Source organism: Leopardus geoffroyi, chromosome B4 (assembly GCF_018350155.1).
Source record: "Leopardus geoffroyi isolate Oge1 chromosome B4, O.geoffroyi_Oge1_pat1.0, whole genome shotgun sequence".
NCBI lineage: Eukaryota > Metazoa > Chordata > Mammalia > Carnivora > Felidae > Leopardus > Leopardus geoffroyi.
In genome coordinates, this window is record NC_059341.1 from 16,984,831 (window position 1) to 17,010,304 (window position 25,474).

The window sequence follows — 25,474 nt, forward strand, 5'->3', positions numbered from 1 at the left end:
ACAAAATGCAATATTCCTGAAGAGCAAGCCAGGAGGAAGATGTGTCTCTTCAACACAGAGGGAATTAGGAAAGCAAGAACAGCCTTTCATAGGGAAAGCCGCTGAGCTCTGGGATGTGTTTTCAGTTGAGTGAGAAGTTGATTTGGAGCCTCTGCAAGCTCTCAAAGCCCTCCGTACCCCCAACAGAACCAGTCACATTCATTTCTTCGATCAACTTGGAATATGAATGTGACAATATTACTAGACTTTGAGAGATGGCTTTAGCATGTGTTTTAGCGTTTTGTGTTCATTTAGGAATACCACAGTACCTTGAGGATGTAACCCACTTCTTCCACAGGCTCCCCGTAGAGCAAATCAGTGATTCAGAAGGCATGCGTCCGTGTGTGTGTGTGTGTGTGTGTGTGTGTGTGTGTGTGTGTGTGTGTATTAATAGCCTCAGTAGTCCAGATAGTCCACAGCGACAGGAGCCATGACTTCCTATGAGTTCTAACCTGCAGAATGAAGCGATCTCTTGCTCTCTGCCCCATCTTTGTAAATTCGGGGAGGAGTTGGGGGTTGTCAATAGTGAGAAATCTCCTGGGATGAGAAAGCTCCCTCGGGTGTATTAAACTCTGATTTCCAAGAGAGCTTCGCTGATGGCAGGAATCATTACAACGAACTCGATGACACCCAGAAAATACTGTGACTCATCTTTCAGCGATGAAACCTCATGGCTTAGAATAAGCAGGCAGTGAGCAGATATTTCATGGTTAGTATTTGTTGATTATTAAGGGTCTTTGCTGTTCACTGACTCTGTTTTTTGTTGTTTGCTTCCTTTGTAAATATACGTGACAATGTCTTGCTTTATGTAAACATCCTACATTTCTATAATTTTACAAGATGACCTTGGAGGAGATGAAATAAAGAGATTAGAAATAATGATTTGAGAGGGTGCCTGGGTGCCTCCATCAGTTGAGCATCCGACTCTTGGTCTCGACTCAGGTCATGATCTCAGGGTCAGGGGATTAAGCCCCGGGTCGGGCTCCACACTGAGCCTGGAGCCTGCTTAATTTTCTCTCTCCCCCTCTGTCCCTCTCCCACACTTGCTCACTCTCTAAAATAAAAAAAAGAAGTCATGATTTTGAGGGCTATGAAATATGTCTAACTACACGATTTCATTTCTTCCAGATAAAGTGGGAAAAATAAAAAATTTTACAGAAGAAAATAGGGTGGTATTTTATGTTAGTTATATTAATTTCTGATTTGAATGAATGTGAAAGAAACAATTACTGTATTTGTGAGCCTAAAGCTCAAAGTAGATGACAAAGTGTCAAAATGACATTAAAGGAATAAATTCCCAAAACGTCTTATTTTTGCATTAGATATCAGAGCTCTGTAAGTCATTTTACATTAATAGACTTTTGATGTTTTTATATGCACAGCATTCACAAATGCATTAAATATAAAAGTTTTACTCTCTGCCTGCAAACACCTACGAAATTCTTTTAAGATGAAAAAACAGTTTTAGAAACCAAATGCATATAGACAATTGCAACCCCAAACCACCACCTTTTCTATAGTTAAGCAAATGATGGCAAGCAAACTCCCATAGAACCCCTCCAAAAAATGTCTAAAAGAATAGAACATTTCCCAGCAGCCCCCAGAAACATCTCTCTGCCTCCTTATCCCTTCTACTCACCACCCCTGCCTAGAAGTCACCACTAGCCTGCCTTCTTGACTTTGATGGTGATAAACTTGATTTTTTTCAACAGTTTATCTTTTCACTCCCATACACATCCCTATTCTCTATAGAGTTGTTTTGCCTAGTTTTGTGTTATAAAACTATGTAGATATGCTTTGGAGGCTTGCTTTTTTCCCCCCCTAAATATTATGTTTCTAGGATTGGTCTTTGATGTTTGTTTGTATAATCCATTGTAGAGACTCTATCATAATTTTTGTGTCCTCTCTACTGTTGATGAACATTTGGGATGCTTCTAGTTTTTGAGAACTAATAGAATTATAGTGCAGTAATTATGAACCTGACTCATCAAGAGAAGGTGCCCTTGGGTTCCATATATTTAATGAAGGAATACATGGAATCAGAGATCACTTACATCATCATGCACCTGTGTTATTTTTGCGCACTTAAAGGAATGGGTTTTAATACCAGAAAAATCACTTACTAGGAATGTCCTAATGAAAAGATAGAGTTACGTTTGGTCACTACAGTGAACTGGAGAACAGAAGCCTAGGACGTGACCTGTTCCTAGTAGATGTTCCTATCCTTTTATTCTCCTATCCAGAAATATTAGTAGTGAATTTCTTTCAGGTACGTTTTAAGAAGTAAGAATGTGATTGCAGTTCTTCGAACGTATCAAAATGAAACAATATAAACTAGTTATCTCAGTCTTAAAGTCATTTGTAGAAAACGACATTATATGCCACTAATAACCTGCTGATATACAACAGATAGAACATTACGCACAATGGTACAATGTAAGGAATACGCAATATACCATGTACTAAAATAGAGAAAAATACTATTTTAAACATCTTACTGAGCATAGGAGTGAAGGTAACGGCAAGGAAGGCAAATGAATCTTGGCTAATCACTTTAGCTTTTGAAGAATTAATAGGTCATTCATTTATTCATGCACCAAGTATTAATTAGGTGCCATCTGTGTATTAGACCACAGTGATTCTAAGGCGAGTCCATACACCTATTGCTTATGAAGCGCTATAGACTTAGAGGAAGAGAGGGATATTAGGTAACTATTCGCATAAGCAGAGTGATTGGTACTGTGACAGAGGACTATGCAATGGACCACAAAGGGAGGCTCCCCCCCCCCCCCCCGAGAAGATCAGGGAAGGCTTCTGAAAGAAAGAGAAGCTTGAATTGGGTCTTAAAATATGGGTGGAAGTCAGCCCAGGGAGTTGCAGGTGGGGCTCATCCGACAGCAGAAATGTTGCTATCATTGCCATCACAAATAATGAATGGAGGAGGGCCTGGGCAGCTCAGTCGGTGAAGCATCCCACTCTTGATTTCGGCTCAGGTGACGATCTCACAGTTCATGAGATCGAGCCCTGCATCAGCTCTGGGCTGACAGCTCGGAGCCTGCTTGGGATTCTCTGTCTCCCCTCCCTCTGTCCCTCCCCCTGCTTGCTCTCTCTCAAAATAAATGAATAAATACACATTTAAAAAATTATTAAAAAAATAATGAATGGATGGTAGTGAGACAGAAATATTCGAGGAGAAATAAACCAGTCGGGAAGTGAGTAACATAGAATGAGCAACAGAAATTATGCTTTAAAAATAGTTTGTGTTTGTTGGGACCTTAATGTGCGCCAGACACAAGGCTAGGCACTTCCTGGATGTTATCTCACATAGTCCTCACATTCGCCCCATGGAAGATGTACAGTTAGTGTCCCCAGGCGTAATGACAGTCACAGCGATACCGTGACCTGTGCTTAGAAAGGCCCTAACTTTGGGTTAATGCTCTGCCAGTGCCATCTTGAAAGTTTTAATAACTTTGGACAAAGGGCGTCACATTTCCGTCCTGCGCCACACCCTACAGGTTATGTGGCCAGTCCAGAGTGTTTCTGCAGGAGGAAAGTCACGTGCCCTGGATCACATAGCTATTAAGCTGAAGACTCTAGCCTAGTTCTTTGGGACTCTGATTCCTTCTGTCTTAACTCCTGTGCCTAGTCTCTTGCACCTTCTGTCGTCAAGACAAATAAATAACAGAAGGTAAGAGAAACTGCAATTAATCCGAGTATACCACAATGGAAAGAAAACACAATCAGTAGATCAAAAGGAAAAAAATGGACTGAATGCTACTTTAGGAATGAACGATACGTGATTTCCTCATCAAGGCTCCCTCAAGTTAAATGTGGAAATCCAACACAAGTAATTAGTAATGTAAAGCCTTATTCCCCCAAGTAAACAGAGCTTTGAATTCCAAATCATGTACACGGTGACTGTGCTGAATCTTGGTCATCCAACGTGTAATTGGATGTTGACCCAACTCTGCTCTTTCTTGGTAGTTTATGCAAGAAAAGCCAAGAGTGGAAGATTCGTGGTGCTAGCGTCCAGGGGAAAGGAGCAGATGGCAGGAAGAAAGACAGCCAGCTCCTCCTCCGTCAGATTCCTCATCGGTACTGCTGTGCCCTCTGACTGCATTAGATTAAGAATTGAAAATAAATAAGATCGCATTTGATCTTAATAAGCACAGCTCACTTGGAGGAAGTTTTACTTGAAGGCGTCCTCATTTTCCTTTGGAATATGGCGGTTTACTCCTCTCACCAGGGGATGTGCTTCAAATTTTTATTAGTGCTTCGAGTTAATTCAGAAAGTAGGAAGTAATGGCTTTTTTAAAAGCATTTCCTTGGACAACCCTTCCTTGAGCACTAATAAGTCAAAGTTCCGTGATAGTAAAAAATGATATGTTAGAACATTCCTGATTTGTTCATTCTGTTTTTAGAGAAAGCCTTGAAATATGTTCTTGTGTTATTCCAAAGCACCTGTGGACTTCAGGGTCCAAGACAAGTGACCACAAAAGAACACGCCTATGATATGAAGAACATGTTTTTTTATAAGTGTATTCATTACGTGTTCATAACAAAAACAACATAATTCTCTTTTGATGCATTTCTTCAGCCTCCAAAAGTATCAGATGTACTTAAATGCTGTCATGTGGAAATATGCACATCTGGAAATACTAAGTTGCACCAGCAGTGTTTTTAATGACCACGTTCATGCCTGTACTCGACGAAGGGCAGAAGTTTAAGACTAGCTGGCTAACTTCCTCTCATGAATGGGCAGGGTTCAGCACGCAAAGGCTCCTGGAGCCAGGACTGAGTGGGGACCAGCAGGGCTGGTGTCAGACTTTGGGGCAAAGGGAACTTGTATCAAACGCCTGACCGAAGGCAGAATGGGAACTGAGGACAGGTCAGAAGTACCAAATTCTGGAAGCAGATAGAAAGTTAGGACTGGCTACGATAAAGAGCTGCCTGTGGAGAGGTTAGACTCTGCAGCCAGTTCTGGAAGGATCCAAGGTACCCGGACACAGGGTGTGTCATGGCAACTTCAAGGGCTACTTTTCATGGTATGCATTCAAGAGCCACAAGAATTCAAGGCTCAAAGACTGAATCGTGAGCCATGATGAAACCCGAGGAGAAAAGATGAGAATCTACACGGCCCTACTGCAGTAGTTTTCTATCTTGGCTGCACATTAGAATCACCTGGGGAGCTTTGAAAACTCTGCATGCCCAAGCTGCGTCCCAGACCAATTATGTCGGAATCTCAGGGGGTACAATTCAGGCATCGGTAAAGCTTAAATCTCCCCAGTGATTCCACATTGCAGCAAGACTGGTTTCAAGGCAGTGGCGGTGTTTACCTGATTTAACCACTTATGTGTCATATGCGTCACAATTCACACATTAACCACATTATACTTGTGTATACTTACACGTAAGGTTCAGTTAGGTAGTTGATCTACACACACACTTAAGGAGTTCTGCTTATCATAGTGCTCATGATCAAAAACTGGGGCCTCTCGGGGCGCCTGGGTGGCTCAGTCGGTTAAGCATCTGACTTCAGCTCAGGTCATGATCTCGCAGTTCGTGGGTTTGAGCCCCACACCGGGCTCTGTGCTGACAGCTCAGAGCCTGGAGCCTGCTTCAGATTCTGTCTCCCTCTCTCTCTGCCCCTCCCTTGCTTGTGCTCTGTATCTCTCTGTCTCTCTCTCTCTCTCAAAAATAAATAAACATTAAAAAAAATGTGGTTGTGAATATATTTTTTTCCTTCCTTTTTTTGCCACTTCTAAATCATCCTGTAATAAAAATAATGGTGTCAGGGAGATAGAAGCTTTAAAAATGTGTCAGTGTTTACAGTAAAAATTAGGGAGTAAACGTTTACATTTTTATAATTTACACGAAATTTACATCTAGAAAACTAGGATTAATTTCGCTACCTCATTGGAGGAATTAGTAAAATGAAATCACATGATAAGAACCATTACATTTTAGCTCATGATCATATTTTTATTTATTTGTTTATTTATGAGGAGAGAGAGAGCACGTACGTGCGAGCGCAAGCAGGGGAAGGGCACAGAGAGGGGGACAGAGGATCTGAAGCAGGCTCTGCGCTGACAGCAATGAGCCCAATGTGGGGCTCAAACTCACAAACCGGGAGATCATGACCTGAGCCGAAGTGGGATGCTTCACTGAGCCACCCAGACGCCCTGTTCATGATTTTATTTTTAGCCTTTTGTCTGTTTTTCTGTAGTTCTTTTATCCCTAATTCATTGTTTCCCCCTAGATCTATTTTTAAAATCTATTTTCTGGGTGCCTGGGTGGCTCAGTTGGCTGAGCATCTGACTTCGGCTCAGGTCATGATCTCGCAGTCTGTGAGTTCGAGCCCCCTCATCGGGCTCTGTGCTGACAGCTCAGAGCCTGGAGCCTGCTTCAGATTCTGGGTCTCCCTCTCTCTCTCTGCCCCTCCCCCGCTCATGCTCTCGCTCGCTCTGTCAAAAATAAACATTAAAATGTGTTTTTTAAACTTATGGTTGCTAGCTCCAGGAGGTGGGGGAAATAGGGAGAGGATGGTAAAAGGGTGCAGACTTTCAGCTACACCATGAGTAAGCTCTGAGCATCTAACATACAACAGAGTGACTACGGGTGACAACACTAAATGTTCCCACACACGCTACAACAAGATACCACATGGGGCCATGAATGTGTTGACTGAACTGGATAGGAAGGATCCTTTCACAATGTATACATATATGTCAGACCACCGTGATGCACACTTGAGGTATCTTACAGTTTTGTATGTGTCAATTGCACCTGCCTAACGTTGGGATTTTAAAGATAACACAGAGCAGTCATAAAAACCACATTCATTATTTAATCCTTCAAATGTTTGGCAGACTTGACTTAGGTGTAGATTGCATGATCGATCGGCTTGTAAATGCAGCAGGCTGTCAGCTAGGCTCCTTCCAGGACCCACCGAGTCAACAAGCTTTTTCGAATATGAATTAAGTGAAAATTCGGTTCAGCCAGCAAGTGCCAGTTATTATGACTGACCTTTCTAACCTGAATTAATTGTGGATCTCCTAGAGATTATACCTGGAAGCTCTGACTGATTGAGACGACTGTATAAAGTCATTTTCCTCCAGCGTGTTTATTGGAATAGCAATTTTAGAACTTCTAGTAGGAGCACCAAGTCATTAGCCTCTCTTTAGAGTGACTAGTTCAACGACCTCTCTTTATATCGGAAGCTTCTGAGGCTCCTGGCGTGTCCAGTAACTTAACGAGTTAGTTAATGGCAACAGGGTTGGAACTAACTCAGTTCTACTATCTCTGAGTCTAGTGCACTTTCTTCTTTACCGAATGTACTTCTAGGTTTGACTCGATTGTGGACCAGACCGTACTCCGAGAGAGCATGTTCCTGGTGGTAACATTGAAGCTGAAACTAGCAGGATGGACAAGCCATCTGTTCTGTACTCACTCTGTTGGGAAGGCAAATATGATACACACACATCAATACTTTGGGTACCTTCGACTGTTGCTACAAGCTATAGAGAAAACCAAACAGGGTCGTGTGATGGAGAGTAGTTTCACCTTGGTCCTAGAGGTCAGGTCTTCTTTGAAGTGATGAGTTTCACTGAATGATGTAAGAAGGAGGCAGCCATGTGAGTGTCCATGGGGAAAGCATTCCAAGCGGATGGAAGAACAAATACAGACCCCTGACACAGTCTGGGGATATAGGGAAGGCCAGTGTGGCTTCAGCATGGCACCCACAGGCAGAGTGAGGGGATGTGAGGTCAGAGATGTGGCCGGGAGCCAGTTCTCACCAGCCCTACGCACCGTGCATTTACAGCTGCAGTGAGAAACTATTAGAAGGTTTTAAGCAGCAGAGCGATTGAAGTGAATTCATGCTTTAAAAAGCCAACTTTGGCAATCTGTGGAGATGGGACAGCAGCCATGACATGAGTCAGGGGCTATTGGTAAGCAGGTCACGAGAGAGGTGGCAGGTTGGCTAGAATGGACAGGACTTGCCAGTGCGTTTTTTAGTCTAGTCACAGGAGGATGGAGGTTCTATTCACTGCAGTGTGCAAGACTTGGGTGCTGGGGAGAAGAATCAGGAGTTCTTTGGAGACGGGTGAACTCAAGAATCCTACTGGAAATCCACGGGGAGGTGTCCGGTTGTTGCTACAAGCAAGAAGGCCTGGAATATTTAGGAACACCTCACAGAAACGGGGAGTGGCGAGTCCAAGAGTAGGCAATAATTATTCCCTTGATGCAGGTGAGAAGTGAAGATTTCAGGAGGAAGATCCTTCAGATGGCAGGATAGAGAAGGGCGGGGGGGAAAGAGAGTTATGAAATGGGATATGTGTGTGTGTTGGGGTATCTCAAAAACACAGTGCAAAACCCAGTACTCACCTCCTTAGTCCCCAGCACATACCTCGTACTGCAGAATCCAGTGGCAATCGTTTGAAAGGGTCATACTGAAACATTATGCATAACACATTAAGTTATGTTGGTTCATTCAACTACCATAGAAAGAAATTAGCAGTTTTTCTTATAGATAACTCTAGAAAGACATTGAATGATAAAGAAAGAGAGTTTTGTTACGTTAAATGCAGGTTGCAAGTACCAAAAAATTCTAAACTATATTTTTTGAAGTCAGATTTACAATAGAACAGATCCATGGGAGGGATAAACCGGGCTAGATTCTTTATGAAATTAAAGGAGGGGGGCTTCATCAGAGTGGCTCCGATTTAAATGAAGATTCTCCCTTCACCTACAGCTCGATGAATTAGGGGCACAGTTGATAATAGACTATTTACGGGAATAAAATCTAAGGAAAGAGATTTAACAGTACAGCTCTTTGGGTTAAATAGTACAGCTGTGGGGAAAAAGTTGCTTTGCTTTTCCTCATAGGTCATCCGAATCAATGACCAGTAGGAATTTGTTGGAATGTGTTGTCACGTGTCATAACAAGATTTATTAGTGACAACATATTAGTCGGGTGGAAAGAAAACTCAATCATAGATGCGACTATTTTCATTTTGTTTTGTTGTTTGCTTTTTCTATGGCATTTGGAACTGTTTCTTATTTTTATGTCTTGAGGAAAACAATGTGTTTAGCTGTTATTTACCAAAAACACATGTGAGGTTTAGCGTGTACCCACACGTTAGAGTTTTGTTTTGCTATTATGATTCACTCTCTGGCTAATGCACGCCATAATTATCCGTATTTGTACACATATCATGGCCTTTTGTAATCAAAGACGACACTACTGATGGCAGGAGCTCTCAACTGGGGTGTGGTCAAGGGAATTTTTTCACAACCCTTGCCAGTTAGATAAACAGTCTGGCCTTTGAAGTCTGGAGTGGCCACTCGAAATACGTTGATTCCCAAATCTTGCCTTTTTTTTTTTTTTTTTTTTTTTTTTTGTCTCCTGGCAACATAACCTACTTCTACTTTGGCCACCACCTCCCCATCCAAAAAAGTCTTGCTGGTGTTTTAAAGTTGAAAACAACAAATGGGAAAGTTGCCTCCGCTTGAGGATCCAGTACTACGGAAGCTGTCCTTCCGGCCTTCTGTTTCTGCAGACAGATAATAACAATTCTGCGCACGAATGTAGCAGTAAAGAGAGCCCTTCTCTTGGCAGATTGGTGAGCATGCTTCTTGAGTTATGAAAATAGCACTCCAGGAGTTCTCTGGGCCTGATGTCAATTTCATTAAGCCTTTTTAACAGTTTAGCAAAGACAACTCGGGGGCAGCTTGGGGTATGGAGGAAGGGAACTGGAAACAAGCTAAGGCAAAAGATTGGTGCTGTGAATGCCTGCGGGAACAGCAGAAACCTCCAGTCTTTTCCTCTGAAATCTGACACTGAGCTAGCCAGTGGTCTCTGTGGGCTTCTCCTGTAGAAAATCACAGAATAACCAGGCACTTGGCCGGGTTCCCAATTCACAGTGGTCAACTTCTCTGGTCCTTGTCCTTTGCCTCTCCAATCCTCTCTCCCACTTTGAGGCAACCTGAAAGAGATCTAGGTATGGTTTGAATTTTAGTCAGTCATCTTAGGTTATACTTTAAAGTATATACAAAGGGCACCTTCGGCTTTCTCAGCCTCAGCACTATTGACCTGTTGGGCTGGAAAATTCTTTGTTGCGGGGGACTGGCCTGTGCAATATAGGATGTGTAGTAGCGTCCTTGGCTTCTACCCGCTGGATGCCAGTAAACCACCCACCCGTCCCAGTGTGGCAATAAAAAATGTCCCCAGACATTGCTAAATGTCCCCTCGGGGCCAAATCATTCCCAGCTGAGAACCACCCAGTTATAGGAAAGAAAACTCACATTTATCTTGCATCTCTGATCTGCCAGATGGCTACTAGATGTTTTGTGTAGTCCTGACAGTTCTCTTGTGGAGTTTTCTCCCCTTTTCATAGGTTAGGAACCTGAGGGATGGCAAGGAGAAGTGTTGCTATCTGTTTTGTTTTGTTCTGGGATTTTTATTTTCTAATACTTAACAAGGAAAATGTGTCATCCAGGGAAATTATTTTATACCCAGGAAAGACAGACAATATTATTTTTAATATTTCATTCTATACTCTGTATTTTAGACATTCCCTAAATGATAAACACTTAACTTGAAAACTTGCCCAATGTACGAAGAGCCAAAAAATCACCACCCGAGTGCCCTTGCTCTTTCTTTCAACCCCCAGTTGTTTTTTGCTTACCTGAAACCAACATCAGTGATTGGCATCTTTCCATTGTAAGTATCTTTTAGTGGCATTGTATATTAATATGGGCTAGACTTGGGAGGCTAACAATCAAACATGTCATTGTCCGAAGCATTTTAAATTGAAAACTCACGTCCAAGTGTACTTTTTCAAACTTTTCAGAACATTTACCTGAAATAAATGTACGATGAATATGTGTCACAGGTTTTTAAATTCATCACGGAAACTGACAGGATGGTAAAACCAGTGTAAAAGATTATGGAAGCAACCTAAGTATTTACAGTCGCTGAAAGGAAGATAGGGGGCTAAGATTGTTAAATTAGATACAGAACTGGTTACCTCTCTACAGGGCAATAAAACAATCATTTTGAGAGTTATCTTTTCTACAAAATGGAAATCATTAGCGTTTTTACTAGACAAATTTGTTTCTGCTGGTCAAATTCATTGGCATTTTTAATAGCTTTCTAAAAGTTAATAGCTACCCTCACAAATATATAAACTATTCTAATCCAAGTAAATAGTGCGTTAAACAAAGGTTTCTAATTTCCCTAGAAAATTAGATAATCCTTGATTGCCTGTTAGACACCTAAAACTTTTTGGGGGTCAAAAAATAATATAAGTCCATTGTAAAAAGTTTGAAAAATACTAAATTTTTTAGGAGAGGAAAAAAATCTACCCTCAAACCACTACCCAGATGCAACCACTATAAATAGAATTCATGTTCCTTACAAGTTTTTCTCTAAATATTTTTAACAGTGGAGTCATTATTATGAAAAAAAAATTGGTAGGCTACTTTTTTTCTTTTGCTTATTCTCATATATCATATTTTTTGTTATATAATGAAAGTGTCCTATAAATATTTTAATGTCTGTATAATGATTTGGCATTTTTGTACCATCCTTTTTGCTATTTTGTCTAATTATAAAATTATTTCTTTATTATGAATAAATAATGCACTTAGGAATTTTTCAGACTTACAAAAAATACATAGAAAATAACAGAATGGCCAATAGTGGAGGTACAACCTCACTAAAAAAAAATCAAATCAAATCAAATTAAATTAAAAAAGGGGCACCTGAGTGGCTCAGTCGGTTGAGCGTCCAACTTCGGCTCAGGTCATGATCTCACACTCCGTGAGTTTGAGCCCACATTGGGCTCTGCGCTGACAACTCAGAGCCTGGAGCTTGCTTCAGATTCTGTGTCTCCCTCTGTCTCTGCCCCTCCCCCACTTGTGCTCTATCTCTCTCTAAAAAACAAACAAACTTTTTTTAAAAATTAAAAAAAAAAAAGCAAAATATAGGGGCACCTGGGTGGCTCAGTTGGTTGAGCGTCTGACTTCTGGTCAGGTGATGATCTCATAGTTTGTGAGTTCGAGCCCCACATCAGGCTCCATGCTGATTTTAAAATGCAAAATGTATTCTTAGCTTGCAGGTTATGCGAAATGGGTAGCTGGCTGGATTTGGCCCTCAGGCCGTAGTTTGCCCATGTATGCCCTGCTTGATCCCTCGAGAAGAGCTGGTGTGTTTCAGATATCTTAAATGTTTCTACTCCAATGGGTGTGAAATGGTGAATTGTGATTTTCATTTGTATTCTTGACTCGTAGTGAAGTCAAGCATTTTTTCATGTGTGTTGGCCACTAGGATTTTCTCTTCTGTGGTTTATTTATTGATTTTTCTTTTCCTTTTTCTTTTATATTGTGGGTCTTCCGTTCATTGGCTTTGAGGGGTTCTTTCTCTCCTCTGGATGGTAATCCTTTGTTACATGCTTTGCCGACATGGTCTTAGGGTGTTGTGGTTATTGTTCCATTCTTTAAACTTGTCTTTCGATGAAAGGCGTTTTCAATTTAAATAAAATTAAATTTATCCCAGTGAGATTTGGCTGTGTGAAAAAAAAAAATTGTAATTCTCTTGTACATGGGGAACGTGAAAGGTGACCACAAAAGAAAGATCTCACTTTTCTTGTATGCGAAAGAGGAAATATTTCTTCCCTGGATGTAAGTAAAAGAATGTTCTCACTTTGGGTCCAAACATTTTTCAGTCTAGTAGTTTTCTTGAATGCCAACAGCCCCGTCCAGTTGTGCAATCTGTTGTTCTATAGTAAAGAAAGTATTCTAGTGCCGCCCGCCCGTGGGCATGCATTTGACATTGATGAAATGCTGCTTTGCTTTCACAAGTTTGCAGGCTTTGCTCTTGCAAGCCAGCTGACGTAACTGGAAGTAGAAGAGGACCCTCCCACTGGCGTTGGTTAATTGACTTTGATGAGCTTGTCTGCGGTGCCTAAGTGGTTCCAGAACAGAGAGAACTGTTCTAATCTGAAGAACTTGAGAAAGTCACACTGGCTGGCCAAGGCCGCACACCTCCAGCCAGCAGGGAAAAGGAAAGCAGTGGATATGCTGGTCAGCAAAGCAAGACTTGGCTGCCTTGAGCTTTTTCACTGAGCTCTTGCCCCGGTGAAGCACATTCTTGCTCTCTGGAGAGCCGGGCCCACTCGGAACTGGGCTGGCATGCTTGACCGACGCCTCATGTCGCCTCAGACTAAGCACATCATTCCTGGGGTAAGCATGCGGGCAGGGAGGCAGGCCAGATGCACGGTGTGGTTTTGAGCAAACGGGAATGTCTTTTGCTGCTAATGAGCTCAAGCTACATCACATCACATCACATTAGTCGCTTCACTTCTTAGGAGTTTTTCTTATCTTGCCAGAAATGTCATTCGCGGTGTGATTCTGTAAGTGTTCAGGTGGTTTAAGCAAGTAAAACCAGAACTCTGGTTTTAAAGTGTATCTAATTGAGAACAGTTTAGCAGCTTGGGTTGGGGGTGGGGGGGGCGGACTGGGAGAAACTGGAAGATGAAAATGCTTTTTCCAGCTGTAGACAGTCACTTGTTGCATGGCAGATGACACTGACAGCCCAGCCACTGAGCTGCATGTGTAGCTCCTGAGGCCTTTCTGCGTAAATCAAGATGATGTAGCTTCCTGCACGGCTGCCGTTTCAGATTTCCTTGCTGTTTGCCGCTTCAAAAATTTGTGAATTTAATGAAATGCAGACCCGCGAGCCTGGCGTTTAAAAATCCTTAAGCAGAGAGCTTGGCCACACAGAGGCCGGGTCTTTAGATTTGGAGTGGAACTTTTAAAGAAGAGATCGCATTGTTATTGGAGCCCTTTGAGGGAACACGTCAAGAAAGTAATCATCGTTCTAGAACCCAACTGTAAACGATAGCCTGCGAAAACAAAAACCATAAGCTTACAAATATCTGTGTTAACAGGACGCAAACACGTCACTTTGAAATCAGTGAAATCCAGCTTGCCTAGAAATTCTTTCCAAAGTATCTCTTTTGTTTCCAGTTCCAGGCTACCCTAAATTCGTCTAATGAAGAAAGAAAATGCTTGCTAACACACACCTGTGTGTGGTAATTACTGGTTCCTTCCAGGAGCTCTGGGGACAAAAGTATTAGCACGGTCAGGAAGCTGTGACATGCGTTGCTTAACCTATGTGATTTTAATGCTCTTTTATTGGGTCGCGTCTAAGATCTTCTAGGCGCACACTTGTCTTTGCCCCATTCAGTTTCGTGTGCCACAGTTGTACTTCTTTTGCCTCTGACATAGCTGCCGATAACGCACACTGATTTTCAAGGATTTCTGAGCAGTAGATACGTCACACACACGTTTCTGAGCTTTTCAGATGCCACTGGCATTTGATTTAGAAATTACTCAGTACCTGTTTGTCCTGAGGGACATCTGGAATCATCATCCCCATGCTCTTGCCTGCTTTCTAAGAATCTTATCACACACAAAATAGCTGTTCAGGTCGTTTCTGCAGAGGCATTGCCTGACGAATTAGGAAAATGTATCATCTGCCACCCGAGTGGCTGAGTACCCCAAACTGCCAAATACATGCCAGTGGTCATTTTGAATATTTTCAGCAGTGAAATTGGGCACAAAAACGTCACGGTGGTTTAATTGGGATGTCAGTCTAGATGACTTGAAAATAGTTGAATGATTTGTCATGCAGTTAATTTCAGTTCTGTCTTGAAGGATTACGGGGACTCTGCAAAGGGACGTTTTTCAATCCTTTTAGGTTACTTCGTCTCCCCAGACCCTAGATTTTTGTTTCCTGTGACCTAATCACTTCTCGTTTTAACTAATACCGGTGTTTGAATAGGCTGCTAAATACGCGGACTTTTGTCTTAATGGTTAAAGTTTAAAATAAGTCCTTATCAAGACCATTCTCTTTCCATTTAACCCCTTCATCCAATCATTCTCAAAATTCCCCAATAATGACAGAAACTATTCTTTCAATTGGGACAATAATATAAATGGATAGAATCCTTTATATACACATATGTATGCGGATACATTTATGTGTGTATGTAAATGTGTTATGGAATAACTTTTTAGGATGCTGAATAAGCTGTATGGTCCTTATTTTTTGTTCTAACCAAGTATGGATTTCAGTTTTTATATCACTGTACTTTTTTAAAGTCACTGCAAATCCCAAATGTACAAAAACACATTTATAAACCATACAGTTAATTCTTATCTTAGATTAAAATGAAATTAATAAGTTCCTAAAGTTTGGTATAGGTAGTTACTTTTTCACTGCCGAAGGCAAAAAAAAATGTGAATCTGACTAGTATGTTTGTTGTCTGTATATGAATTCTGGTATTGTTGCATTGTTAAGCTTCTTAAACTTGAATATTCTTTTTTTTTAATTTTTTAGCACACATGTGCGTGCGTGCGCGCACACACACACGCACGCACACTCATGGGGGAGGGGCAGAGGGAAAGAGAGAGAGAATCTTAAGCAGGCTCCACACTCAGCATGGAGCCCAACGTGAGACTCCATCCCACAACCCTGGGATCATGACCTGAGCCAAAATCGAGAGTCAGATGCTCACCTGAGCCACCCAGGTGCCCCAAACTTGAATATTCTTTATGACTGAAATTGCGTGCACTCCCTCTATGTCCTTTCCTCCCTTCCTTCAAACCAAAACGATCTCTCGGACTTGTGCACGGTTTTCTCTTGATTCAGCATGTTACCCACAATTTCACTTTTTTTTTTAATGTGGTTGAGAGCAAGTGTTCGGCTCCAGACAGCCTTGACTTTAAATACAAGGCCATTCCCTTCATAACTGTGTGATTGGCAAACTTAGGTAATTGTAAAATTAAGAAACATGATACCTGCGTTTCGGGTATTTGTGAGAAATTTTCTTAAAAATCACAGAGCACGCAGACTGCTTAGCACAGTACCTCTAGTTACTAAGAGGACGCACATGCCTATGTCCATTTTCTGCAGTGTCTAAAAATGCAAGAACTTAGTTCTGAGATCGCAAACCTCTCCGTAGGAGAGGCTAGGGAAACTTGTGAGCAGGTTTTTATTTGCATTTTGGGAGGAAAGAGATTAAAATAAATAACAGTCCTGTGACGTGGGACTCCTAATTGGTTATCTGGCCCTGGGATCAGAGGGCTTCAAGAGGGCAAGTGGCAACTCTCCACAAACTAAATGCTCATATTTGAGTCTTTGTACCCATTCACATTTTCTAGCTTCAGGAGATTCTCCACGTGGCCCTCACCTCCCAAATGCAAAAACACCAGAGCTCCTGGATGGCACTGAGCCTGAGAGAGCAAAAAAGATGATGTAGGTTAAGTATTCTAAGAAGTCTAGGAATTTTTGAATTATTATTCTTTCCTTGTCTTTTACCTGTGCATTGCTAGAGCCGTTTAGAAGGAGAAAAACAAGAAGTTGACGTGCGCCTGTGCATTCTGAGGGGAAGGAGACTTTCTCTTTCTTCCCTTCTGGGTTCTTTGGCTGGTCTCATCATGAAATTGACTTGAAACAGATGAACAGGGAAAAAAAACAAATTTAATTTTGTGCCTACGGGAACCCATAAAAATCTGAGGCTCATGTAAATGACCAAAGCAGGCAGCTTTTATGCCTTTTAGAAAAAGAAACAATAAACTTGTGAAGAATTGACAGAAGAGGGGTTTGGGCTTGAAGTAGCAAATTAGTGAAGAAATTACAAGGTTTGTTCACACAGCATTTTTGGCCTTGAATTCCCTATCTTTGGTGGTAAGGATGCTTTCTATTCTCCTGACACGGAGAGGGTGCCTTCAAATAGGAGATTTATTTTCTGCCCTCAGGGGGACAAAGGAGGGACGACGGAGTACCCTTTGTGTACCAGCTGTTTCTTGAGTAACTTTAATTCAAAATAATAAATATGCCCAAATGGCATATCTTGGAGTGGCATATTCTGCTCTCCAGGCCTGCCTTTGAAATCTCCAAGAGGTTTCACAATTCAGAAGTTGAGTTGGTAGATCGTTCCAGTATTTTATTGAATTAGTCTCTTAGCCTTGAAAATAAGTCAGTTAAATTTTAATCGAAGTATAGATGACAGACAATATTATTTAGTTTCAGGTATACGACCTGGTGATTTGACACCTATGCACACTATGCAATGCTTGCCACAATAAGTCTGGTTACCGTCCGTCACCATACAAAGTCATTCTGATATAATTGACCCTGTTCCCTATGTTGTACATGACACCCCCATGCTTTATTTTTTTTATAACTGGAAGTTATACCATTTGGTATACCAACTGGTGTTATACCACCTATTTTGACCATTGCCCTACCCCTCTCTCCTTTAGCAACCACCAGTGTGTTCTCTGTATCCATGAATCTGTTTCTGGTTTTGTTTGTGTGTGTGTTTTGTTTTCCAGATTCCACACATGAGTGAAAGCATGTGGTATTTGTCTTTTTCTGTCTGACTTATTTCACACTGCATAATACCCTCTAGGTCCATCCGTGTTGTTGCTAACGGCAAGATTTCATTTATTATGGCTTTTTTAAATGAGTGTGTTCATATGTATGTGTGTGTGTACACACACACACACACACACACACACACACACACATATACCATGTCTTTATTCATTCATCTATTGATGGACACCTAGATGATTTCCAGATCTTGGCTATTGTAAATAATATTGCCATGAACACAGGGGATATATCTTTTTAAATTAGTATTTTCATTTTCTTTGATGAAATCATACTGAGAAGTAAAATTGCAGGATTGTATGGCATTTCTACTTGTCATTTTTTGAGGTACCTCCATACTGTTCTCCATAGTGGCTACACCAGTTTACATTCCCACCAACAGTGCATGAGGGTCTTCTTTTGTCCACGCCCTCACCAACACTGGTTATTTCTTGCCTTTTTACTACTAGCCATACTGACAGGTGGAGGTGATACCTCATCGTGATTTTAATTTGCATTTACCTGGTGATAGTGATGTTGAGCCTCTTTCCGTGTGTCCATTGACTGTTTGTATGTCTGCTTAGGAAAAATACATATTCAGGTCCTCTGCCCATTTTTATTTTTATTTTTATGTTTATTTATTTTTGAGAGAGAGAGACACAGAGTGTGAATGGGGGAGGGGCAGAGAGAGGGAGACACAGAATCCAAAGCAGGCTCCAGGCTCTGAACTGTCAGCACAGAGCCGGACGCGGGGCTTGAACCCATGAACGGTGAGATCATGATCTGAGCCGAGGTCAGACGCCTTACTGACTGAGCCACCCAGGTGCCCTATCCTCTGCCCATTTTTAAATCAGATTGTTTGGGTGTTTTTGGTGGTGAACTATATGGTTTTTTTATTTTATTTTTATTTTTTAATGTTTATTTATTTTTGAGACAGAGAGGGACAGAGCATGAACAGGGGAGGGTCAGAGAGAGGGAGACACAGAATCTGAAACAGGCTCCAGGCTCTGAGCTGTCAGCACAGAGCCTGACGCGGGGCTCGAACTCACGGACTGTGAGATCATGACCTGAGCCGAAGTCGGACGCTTTACCGACCGAGCCACCCAGGCGCCCCTATATGGTTTTTTAAAAATATTTTGGTTATGAACCCCTTCTCAGATATATCATTTGCCAATATCTCGCTGTTCAGTAGGTTGTGTTTCATTTTGTTGATGGTTTCACAGTTGAGTCTTCAGTAAGAGGCATTTCTGTGGAAACAAAATAAAATGAAGGGTTAATGATTAGAGCTAATTATAAACCCAGTCAGAGTTCTGTGGGTCGTTGGTCAAGATTCCTAGATTGGACTCAAAGCATTTTCAGGTAGAATAAGGACAGGGAGTAGCAATCTGACAGATTTCCTGGTTTGCAGTTTGAGTGTCTCTGGTCATCTTCCTGAGTGGCCACAACAGCAGGCATGAAGATTTTCCGGACATGAGCTGTCGTGGTCATGTCTCTGAAGTTTACATCAAGTTGTCCAGTTATAGTTTGCATGGCTTTGGAAGAAGAACAATGATTCCAAGTCAGAAGTGTGGGAGAAAATTGGACATTTTGGAAAATTGGAAATCGGTTATTTTGGAACGTTATAGCCAGACAGTGGAGAAAACCAGAAGAGTTCAGGATCTGGTTAGTTTACAGGTAGAAAACGTAACCTCAGAAACAAGTAACGGGACTGGAATCTGATATCCAGAGGGGTTTATTACAGTTTTCCATTGACACAAAATTTTTCTCTGTATAGTTACCCTATTTCTCTCAGAAACAATCAAAGTAAGACTAATTTGTTTGCAAAATAAGTCTGGTCCCATTAAACTTGGCTTGGTTATTTGTATAAGTGCTGTAAAAATAGCAGTTGACCGTACAGACTTTTCAAAGTTTGCTTTGCTGAAACTTTTTACAAGGAATTTTAGATTGAACTCTTAAAAGACCTCTTGAGGCTAGGAACCCAAACCAAGGACTTAACCATCAAGTCTGCCATCTGACTTTGCCTGTAATACCTATAAATTTGGGTTAATTCCTCCCTTCTTGAGGTTCCCCAAATATCCACAGGTTCCTGAGCCTGCCAGAAAGTGGCCTTCCTAATTCACTTGGTAAGGCTGTCTGGAACCCGTAAGCAAGGTACCAAGCTCTTTTTCCAACAGCCATGATTGGCTGCATTTTAGTTTCTTAAAGCCGTCTGGTCATATCTGATTTTATGCACGTTGTTTTAAAATACGGCATTCTAGTCAAGGCCTTGGTAATATTCCAATTGTGTCCTGTTACAAGGAGAAAAGATTCTTATTAAACTTATGCATATAACTATATTGCCACAAAAATAAGAATAATCACTAAGAGTTTTCAAATTCTGGGGAGATCAGGTAGGTAGAAACAGTAATTGTTTTCTCTTTGTTCATGGGAACACTTTACCAAATTGCTGTAGGTCATAGGAAGATGAAGGAGGGGGTAGAAAGAAAAGGTTTTCCTTAAATCTGGAGAAATAAAACATTAAAGAACCAGCAGTGTTTTAAGCAAAAAGTCATGAAAATTGTAATCATCCTCATCGGTTTGTTCAGCCCCATGTAATTAATTCTTGTTCTGCTTGAATCCAGTTTTTTCCATTAGTTCTGGAAATTTTTACCCAGGTCAGTGATATGATCTTAAAGTTAATAGAAAGCTGTATTCTAGAGTACTGGTCAGAGTCCGTTCCATGAAAGTCTCTGAAGATAAAACATATTTGCAAAAGCATCAGAGTAAAGCAATAGCTTCTGTAAATGACAAAAGAGTTAAAAATGGCCATGGTTAAAGATCTGATGAGAATTCATTATAATGCAGTTGACAAGGGAATTTGGTTGTTTCTGTAATATGCATTTTAAAATAATAACTAGAATTGTGACTGATGGCATTATACCAGGACACATCAGAGTTTTAGGAATTTCATATAATTTCTGGAACACTTACATTAATAATTTCCATATATATATATTGTAAAGGAAGTTTAGCATCACTTCTTATTTTTTTAACTTTTTTCAATGTTTATTTATTTTTGAGAGAGACAGAGAGACGAGCACAAGTCGGGAAGGGGCAGAGAGAGATGGAGACACAGAATCCGAAGCAGGCTCCAGGCTCCGAGCTGTGAGCACGGAGCCTGATGCAGGGCTCGAACTCCCGAACTGTGAGATCATGACCTGAGCCACCCAGGTGCCCCCTTGTTTTTAATGTTTATTTATGTTGAGAGAGAGAGAGAGAGAGAGCGCACATGCAAGCAGGGGAGGGGCAGAGAGAGAGGGAGAAAGAGAATCCCAGGCAGGCTCCATGCTGTCAGCCTAGAACTGATGCAGGGCTCAATCTCATGAACTGCGAGATCATGACCTGAGCCAAAATCAAGAGTTGGACTTTTGACTGAGCCACCCTGGCGCCCCAGCATCACTTTTTATTTGAGAGTGCTTCCTATCACCTCTTATTTGATGATTTAACGTATCAAATAAGCCTAATTAGTATAACATCTCTCTTTTGATAAGGGGTGATGAAATAAATCTTTTGAGATATTCTAGGGACCCTCTAGAAAATCCCAAACTTAGTCTGAAGTCAAAAAGACTTCATTCAGAATTTGATTTGGGGAAGCTTGTTCAAAAATACTGAAAGGTTTTGGGGGGTGCACCTGGGTGGCTTAGTTGGTTGAGTGTCTGACGTCAGCTTAGGTCATGATCTCATGGTTTTTGAGTTCGAGCCCTGCATTGGGTTCTATGCTGTCAGTCTGGAGCCCACTTTAGATCCTCTGTCCCCCTTTTGCTGCCCTTTCCCCACTCATGCTTTCTCTCTCTCACCCTCTCTCTTTCTCTCAAAAATAATAAGCATTACATTTTTTTTTTAATATTAAAAGGTTTTGGGGACTTTTCTAAATAGGATTGTGATCATTATGAAATTTAAGACTTAATTAGCTATTTAACCGAAGTGACAATAAAAGATTATAAAAACAAGTATAGAAGGTTACGAAGTTGTGAGCAAAACTTAGCTCATTTAATATTGAGAAGATTCAGTTTTCCTAAGTAATCCTTTGATTAAAACAAAATGGAGATCAGGAAATTATTTTGGTAAGACACAAAATCTTTGCTTTCTAGGAAGATTACTTAAAAGGTAAATAAAAATTTTTGCAAATCTCTTATTATCAGGAGCAGACCAATAGTTGAACAAAACTTTATCTCTCTTGCAGATGAAAGAAAATTAAGATTTAGTTTTATGTAAGTACACTATTAAAGCTTATTTTTAAAACCTTTATGTTAGTAACTCAACTTTAGCCAACTTGGTTACACAAGAAAAAATTCCCTCTCTCTTTTTTTCTGTCTCTCTTCCCAACTTCCTATTTCCATTCAGTTTGTCCTGGTTTCCCTTTTTCTTATTCTGAAATAACCAGTTGTATTTTAGTACAAAATTATTATCTTTTCTCCTAAGAAAAATGCATCTCCATCCCTGATGCTTTTTCTTGCCCCAAAACCTATCTCACTTTTCTTGCATACAGATGTGTTTCCTTTATTATTTCTACTAGTTTAATTACACTTTCTAATTACAATTCATTCTTAACTCTGAGAAACCGTAATTTCTAGTAAAAACTAAGAAGTAAGCAATTGTGAGCTGTATGTTGTACCAGCATTCTTTAGATTGGCAGATTTATGAATACATTTTATAATTCTTAGAAACATAGGCTTCCTAATAGTTTAATTTTTCAATGTGGTACGAGACATGTTTACTAACAGACCCAAATATCTTTAGTTCTTCTATAATAAGAAGCCAAAATTAGGTAAAAGTTAGGTTCAGTAATTAATGTTTCATTATTCTATTTTATTTAGAAATAATCTAGGTAATACCATAAGACAGTTGTTTAGGATGAGAACTCTCTAAAAACTTTTCCCCAAATATAGACTTTTTTCCAATTCACATATCCTTCATGTGGCCATTGATCGGTAGGATCTTGTAATCTCAATAGCAACTCAAACCAATAAGCTTTTTAATGGCTTAACCATGGGTACAACAGATGTCCCAAAAGAGTACAAAAGGTGCAGCCCTTACAAGACCTAGAAAGTTCACTCTCAGAGTTAGCCTAAGAAAGCAAAGACCTTCATTATCACAGGGGATAACAATGGCATAGTGAAAACAGTGTCTCTGGTTTTCCATGTCTCCGTTCAGAGGCCTGTTAATCTGTGACACCAGGCAGGTGCTACTGGCATGGGATTTTTTGATGAGGCCAGCTCAAACAGCAGGCTTAGAGGACCTGTGTCTGCATTGCCCCCTCTATGGTTTTCCTCCTTGTTACAAATGACAACAAAGAAATGAAAGAAAAGAGATGAAAGAAAGTAATGACCATTTCTGGGAGGCTAGGGATCAGTAGAAAACAAATCTTGCCCAGAGAGGAACTAGAAACCTTTCATTTTCTGCTGCTAATCTAAATTTAGAAAAAGAGGGACTCTCACTGCTATTGATCTCAACAGATCCTGCAGGCAGCGATCCAGGAGACCGATGAGTTAGGCATCCTTACCTTCTGCTGGCTCTTGCCAGGGGTCCCAGGATCTTGCAGCAGCCGTAGCCCTGGAACAAACAGGTGGTCAGCCAGGAGAGAACCCCACATTCGGCACCCAAACCGTAGGGGAGGAAAACATTTCCCTTTTTCCCTTCCAGGTTCTTTGGCTGGTGTAACAATCACATCGAAATAAGACAGATGAACAGGAGAAAAGCAAATTTAATTTCATACATATGAGAGCCCATAAAAATATGAGACTCAAAGAAGTGACAAAGCTGAAAACTTTTATGCCTTTTAGACCAAGAAACAACGAATTTGTGAAAAAACGATGACACAGAGAGGTTTGGGCTAGGGGCAGATTAGGGAAGAGGTGACAAGCTTTGTTTATACAACCTACTTGGCCTTGATCGCTGTCTCTGGTGTACTGGTACACCGAGGGTATCGTCCCATGAGAGATTTATTTCCTGCTTTCTGGGAGGCAAAGGAGGGTCAGAGTGTTCTTCTTATACCAGCTGTCTCTTAAGTGACTTCAAAATAATCATTATTCCAACGTGGCATATTTTGGGGTACCATATCTGCTGTCCTTCAATTCCCATATATTACAAAACAAATAATGATCTAAGGTTATAGGTTCCTGCATCGTTTTTCAGGTAAAACCTGCATTTCAATGGAAACAAAATGTTACAAAGTCCTGGTGGCTAGTATACGTGCATGAGGATGCTTTGAAGGATGACCGCAGGGATGCTGGCTTTAGGACCCGGAGATGGCAGAATGTGTGATCTCACCTCGCCCCATAAAACAGCGAGTTCATAGAAAAGCTAATTTTGCACCATCCTGACAGAGAGTTGCCAAATTATCTCTACTGTTAAAATTGAAAAAAGCTTGAAAGAGAGCCTTACACATCCCACTAATTCATTAGAAGTGATTGATATTAAAAATATAAGAAATATCTCAGGAAACGTGTGTGTAGGAACACTACAGTCGCATCTCTTTGGGCCAGATATGTTCGTTCTGGCAAATTACGTCCCAGTCCTTTTTATAAGCTTACATATTTTTATGGTTGTAACTATAGTATACAGACTATTCCTAGGTGCTGCCTTTTTCCCTCGGCTGTGTTTTGAGATCACTCTTAAATCATAGCACAGTATAGCATTGTGCGAACTTACCGTGGTGTGTCGAAATAAAATGGTCATTTATTGTTGGGATTTTCGTTGATTTTACGATCTTGTTTTTATAGGTAAAGAAATCTGTAATAACAATTTTGAGCATATGGTTTTTGGCTCTACTAAATCACTTCCTTGAGGTAAAGTCTCAGATGTGGAGCTATTTGCACAGTGAGTGGAGTTGAGTGTTTTTATGTCTTTGGCTCCGCTTTCCATATCTCTTTTCAAAATTATTGTACCAGGTGCCAGTGCCAACATAATATTGATAATATACTAATTTTATAACGATACACCCCATTTTATGTTAATGTCTAATTACTTTCAAATATAAAAAAAAATAGGGGTGCCTGGGTGGCTCAGTTGCGTCTGACTCTAGATCTTAGCTCCGGTCATGAGCTCGTGGTTTCATGAGTCCGAGCCCTGCGTCAGGCTCTGTGCTGATGGTGCAGAGCCTGCTGGGGATTCTCTCTTCTTCCTCTCTCTCTGCACCCTCCCCGCTCATGCTCTCTCAGTCTCTCTCTAAACATAAATAAGCGTAAAAAAGAAATAAAATGTAAAAAAAAAATGACACGGCAACGCTTTCATTTCGATTTAGTAGACTACTAGCAAAGGTGAATATTTAACTGAGTATTTGTATATTCTTTGGACTTCTGTGTACGTATTTTATTAGGTTTCCTGGGTTTAGAGGCTAATGTTACTTTTATTTGTTAGATATTAACAGAATTACAGAATAAACTATTAGTTTTTTTCCCCCTGTCTAGTCCCCGCCATTGAAATACTTCCTTTCCTAAAAAGTGATCTTACGGGGTGCCTGGCTGGCTCAGTCAGCAGAGCTTGTGACTCCTAATCTTGGGGTTGTGAATTCGAGCCCCACGTTGGGTGTACAGATTACGTAAAAATAAAAAAAAAATTAAAATTGACCTTCACATTTATATCGCGGCACCCTGCTAATGTCACTCAAGGGTAGCTCCTGTGACATAGTGGCATTAAAATCGACGCTAAACTGGTCACAAAACTTAAGCCTTGATTTTGGAAAGCCAAACAAAAAACTTTGACTTTGTTTAGATATCTGACTTACTTTTTGCAGAGAACTAATGACTGTCCACAAAATAAGAAAAAGACCACATTTGGCTCGAGCTGTAGTTCACATGAGAAGTGTGTTCTGTCTTGTCTTTAGATTCATAGAGTTTGCACCGTCGAGGGCAGCGTGAGCCGGTAGGTCATCAGGTTGTTGATTCAGGGCTGTTAGAACTCAGAAAGGGCTCTTACACCCTAATAGCTTCCTGTGGGGCTCCCCCTTAA

At 40.8% G+C, this 25,474-nt stretch overlaps 1 protein-coding gene across 7 annotated transcripts in view; it reads left to right on the plus strand.

The window, feature by feature from the left end:
* The window catches only part of CACNB2 (calcium voltage-gated channel auxiliary subunit beta 2), a 390,684-nt gene that overhangs the window by 178,389 nt on the left and 186,821 nt on the right, over nucleotides 1-25,474 (plus strand). The window contains exon 1 of one of the 7 annotated variants that reach the window (XM_045462683.1): nucleotides 12,991-13,284. The exons of the other annotated variants lie outside the window; for them this stretch is intronic. Within the exon in view, the coding sequence (XP_045318639.1) occupies nucleotides 13,234-13,284 (51 nt within the window). The 5' untranslated portion in view covers nucleotides 12,991-13,233. Of the gene's footprint in view, nucleotides 1-12,990; nucleotides 13,285-25,474 lie in introns of those variants that run through there. 7 annotated transcript variants of the gene reach the window in all.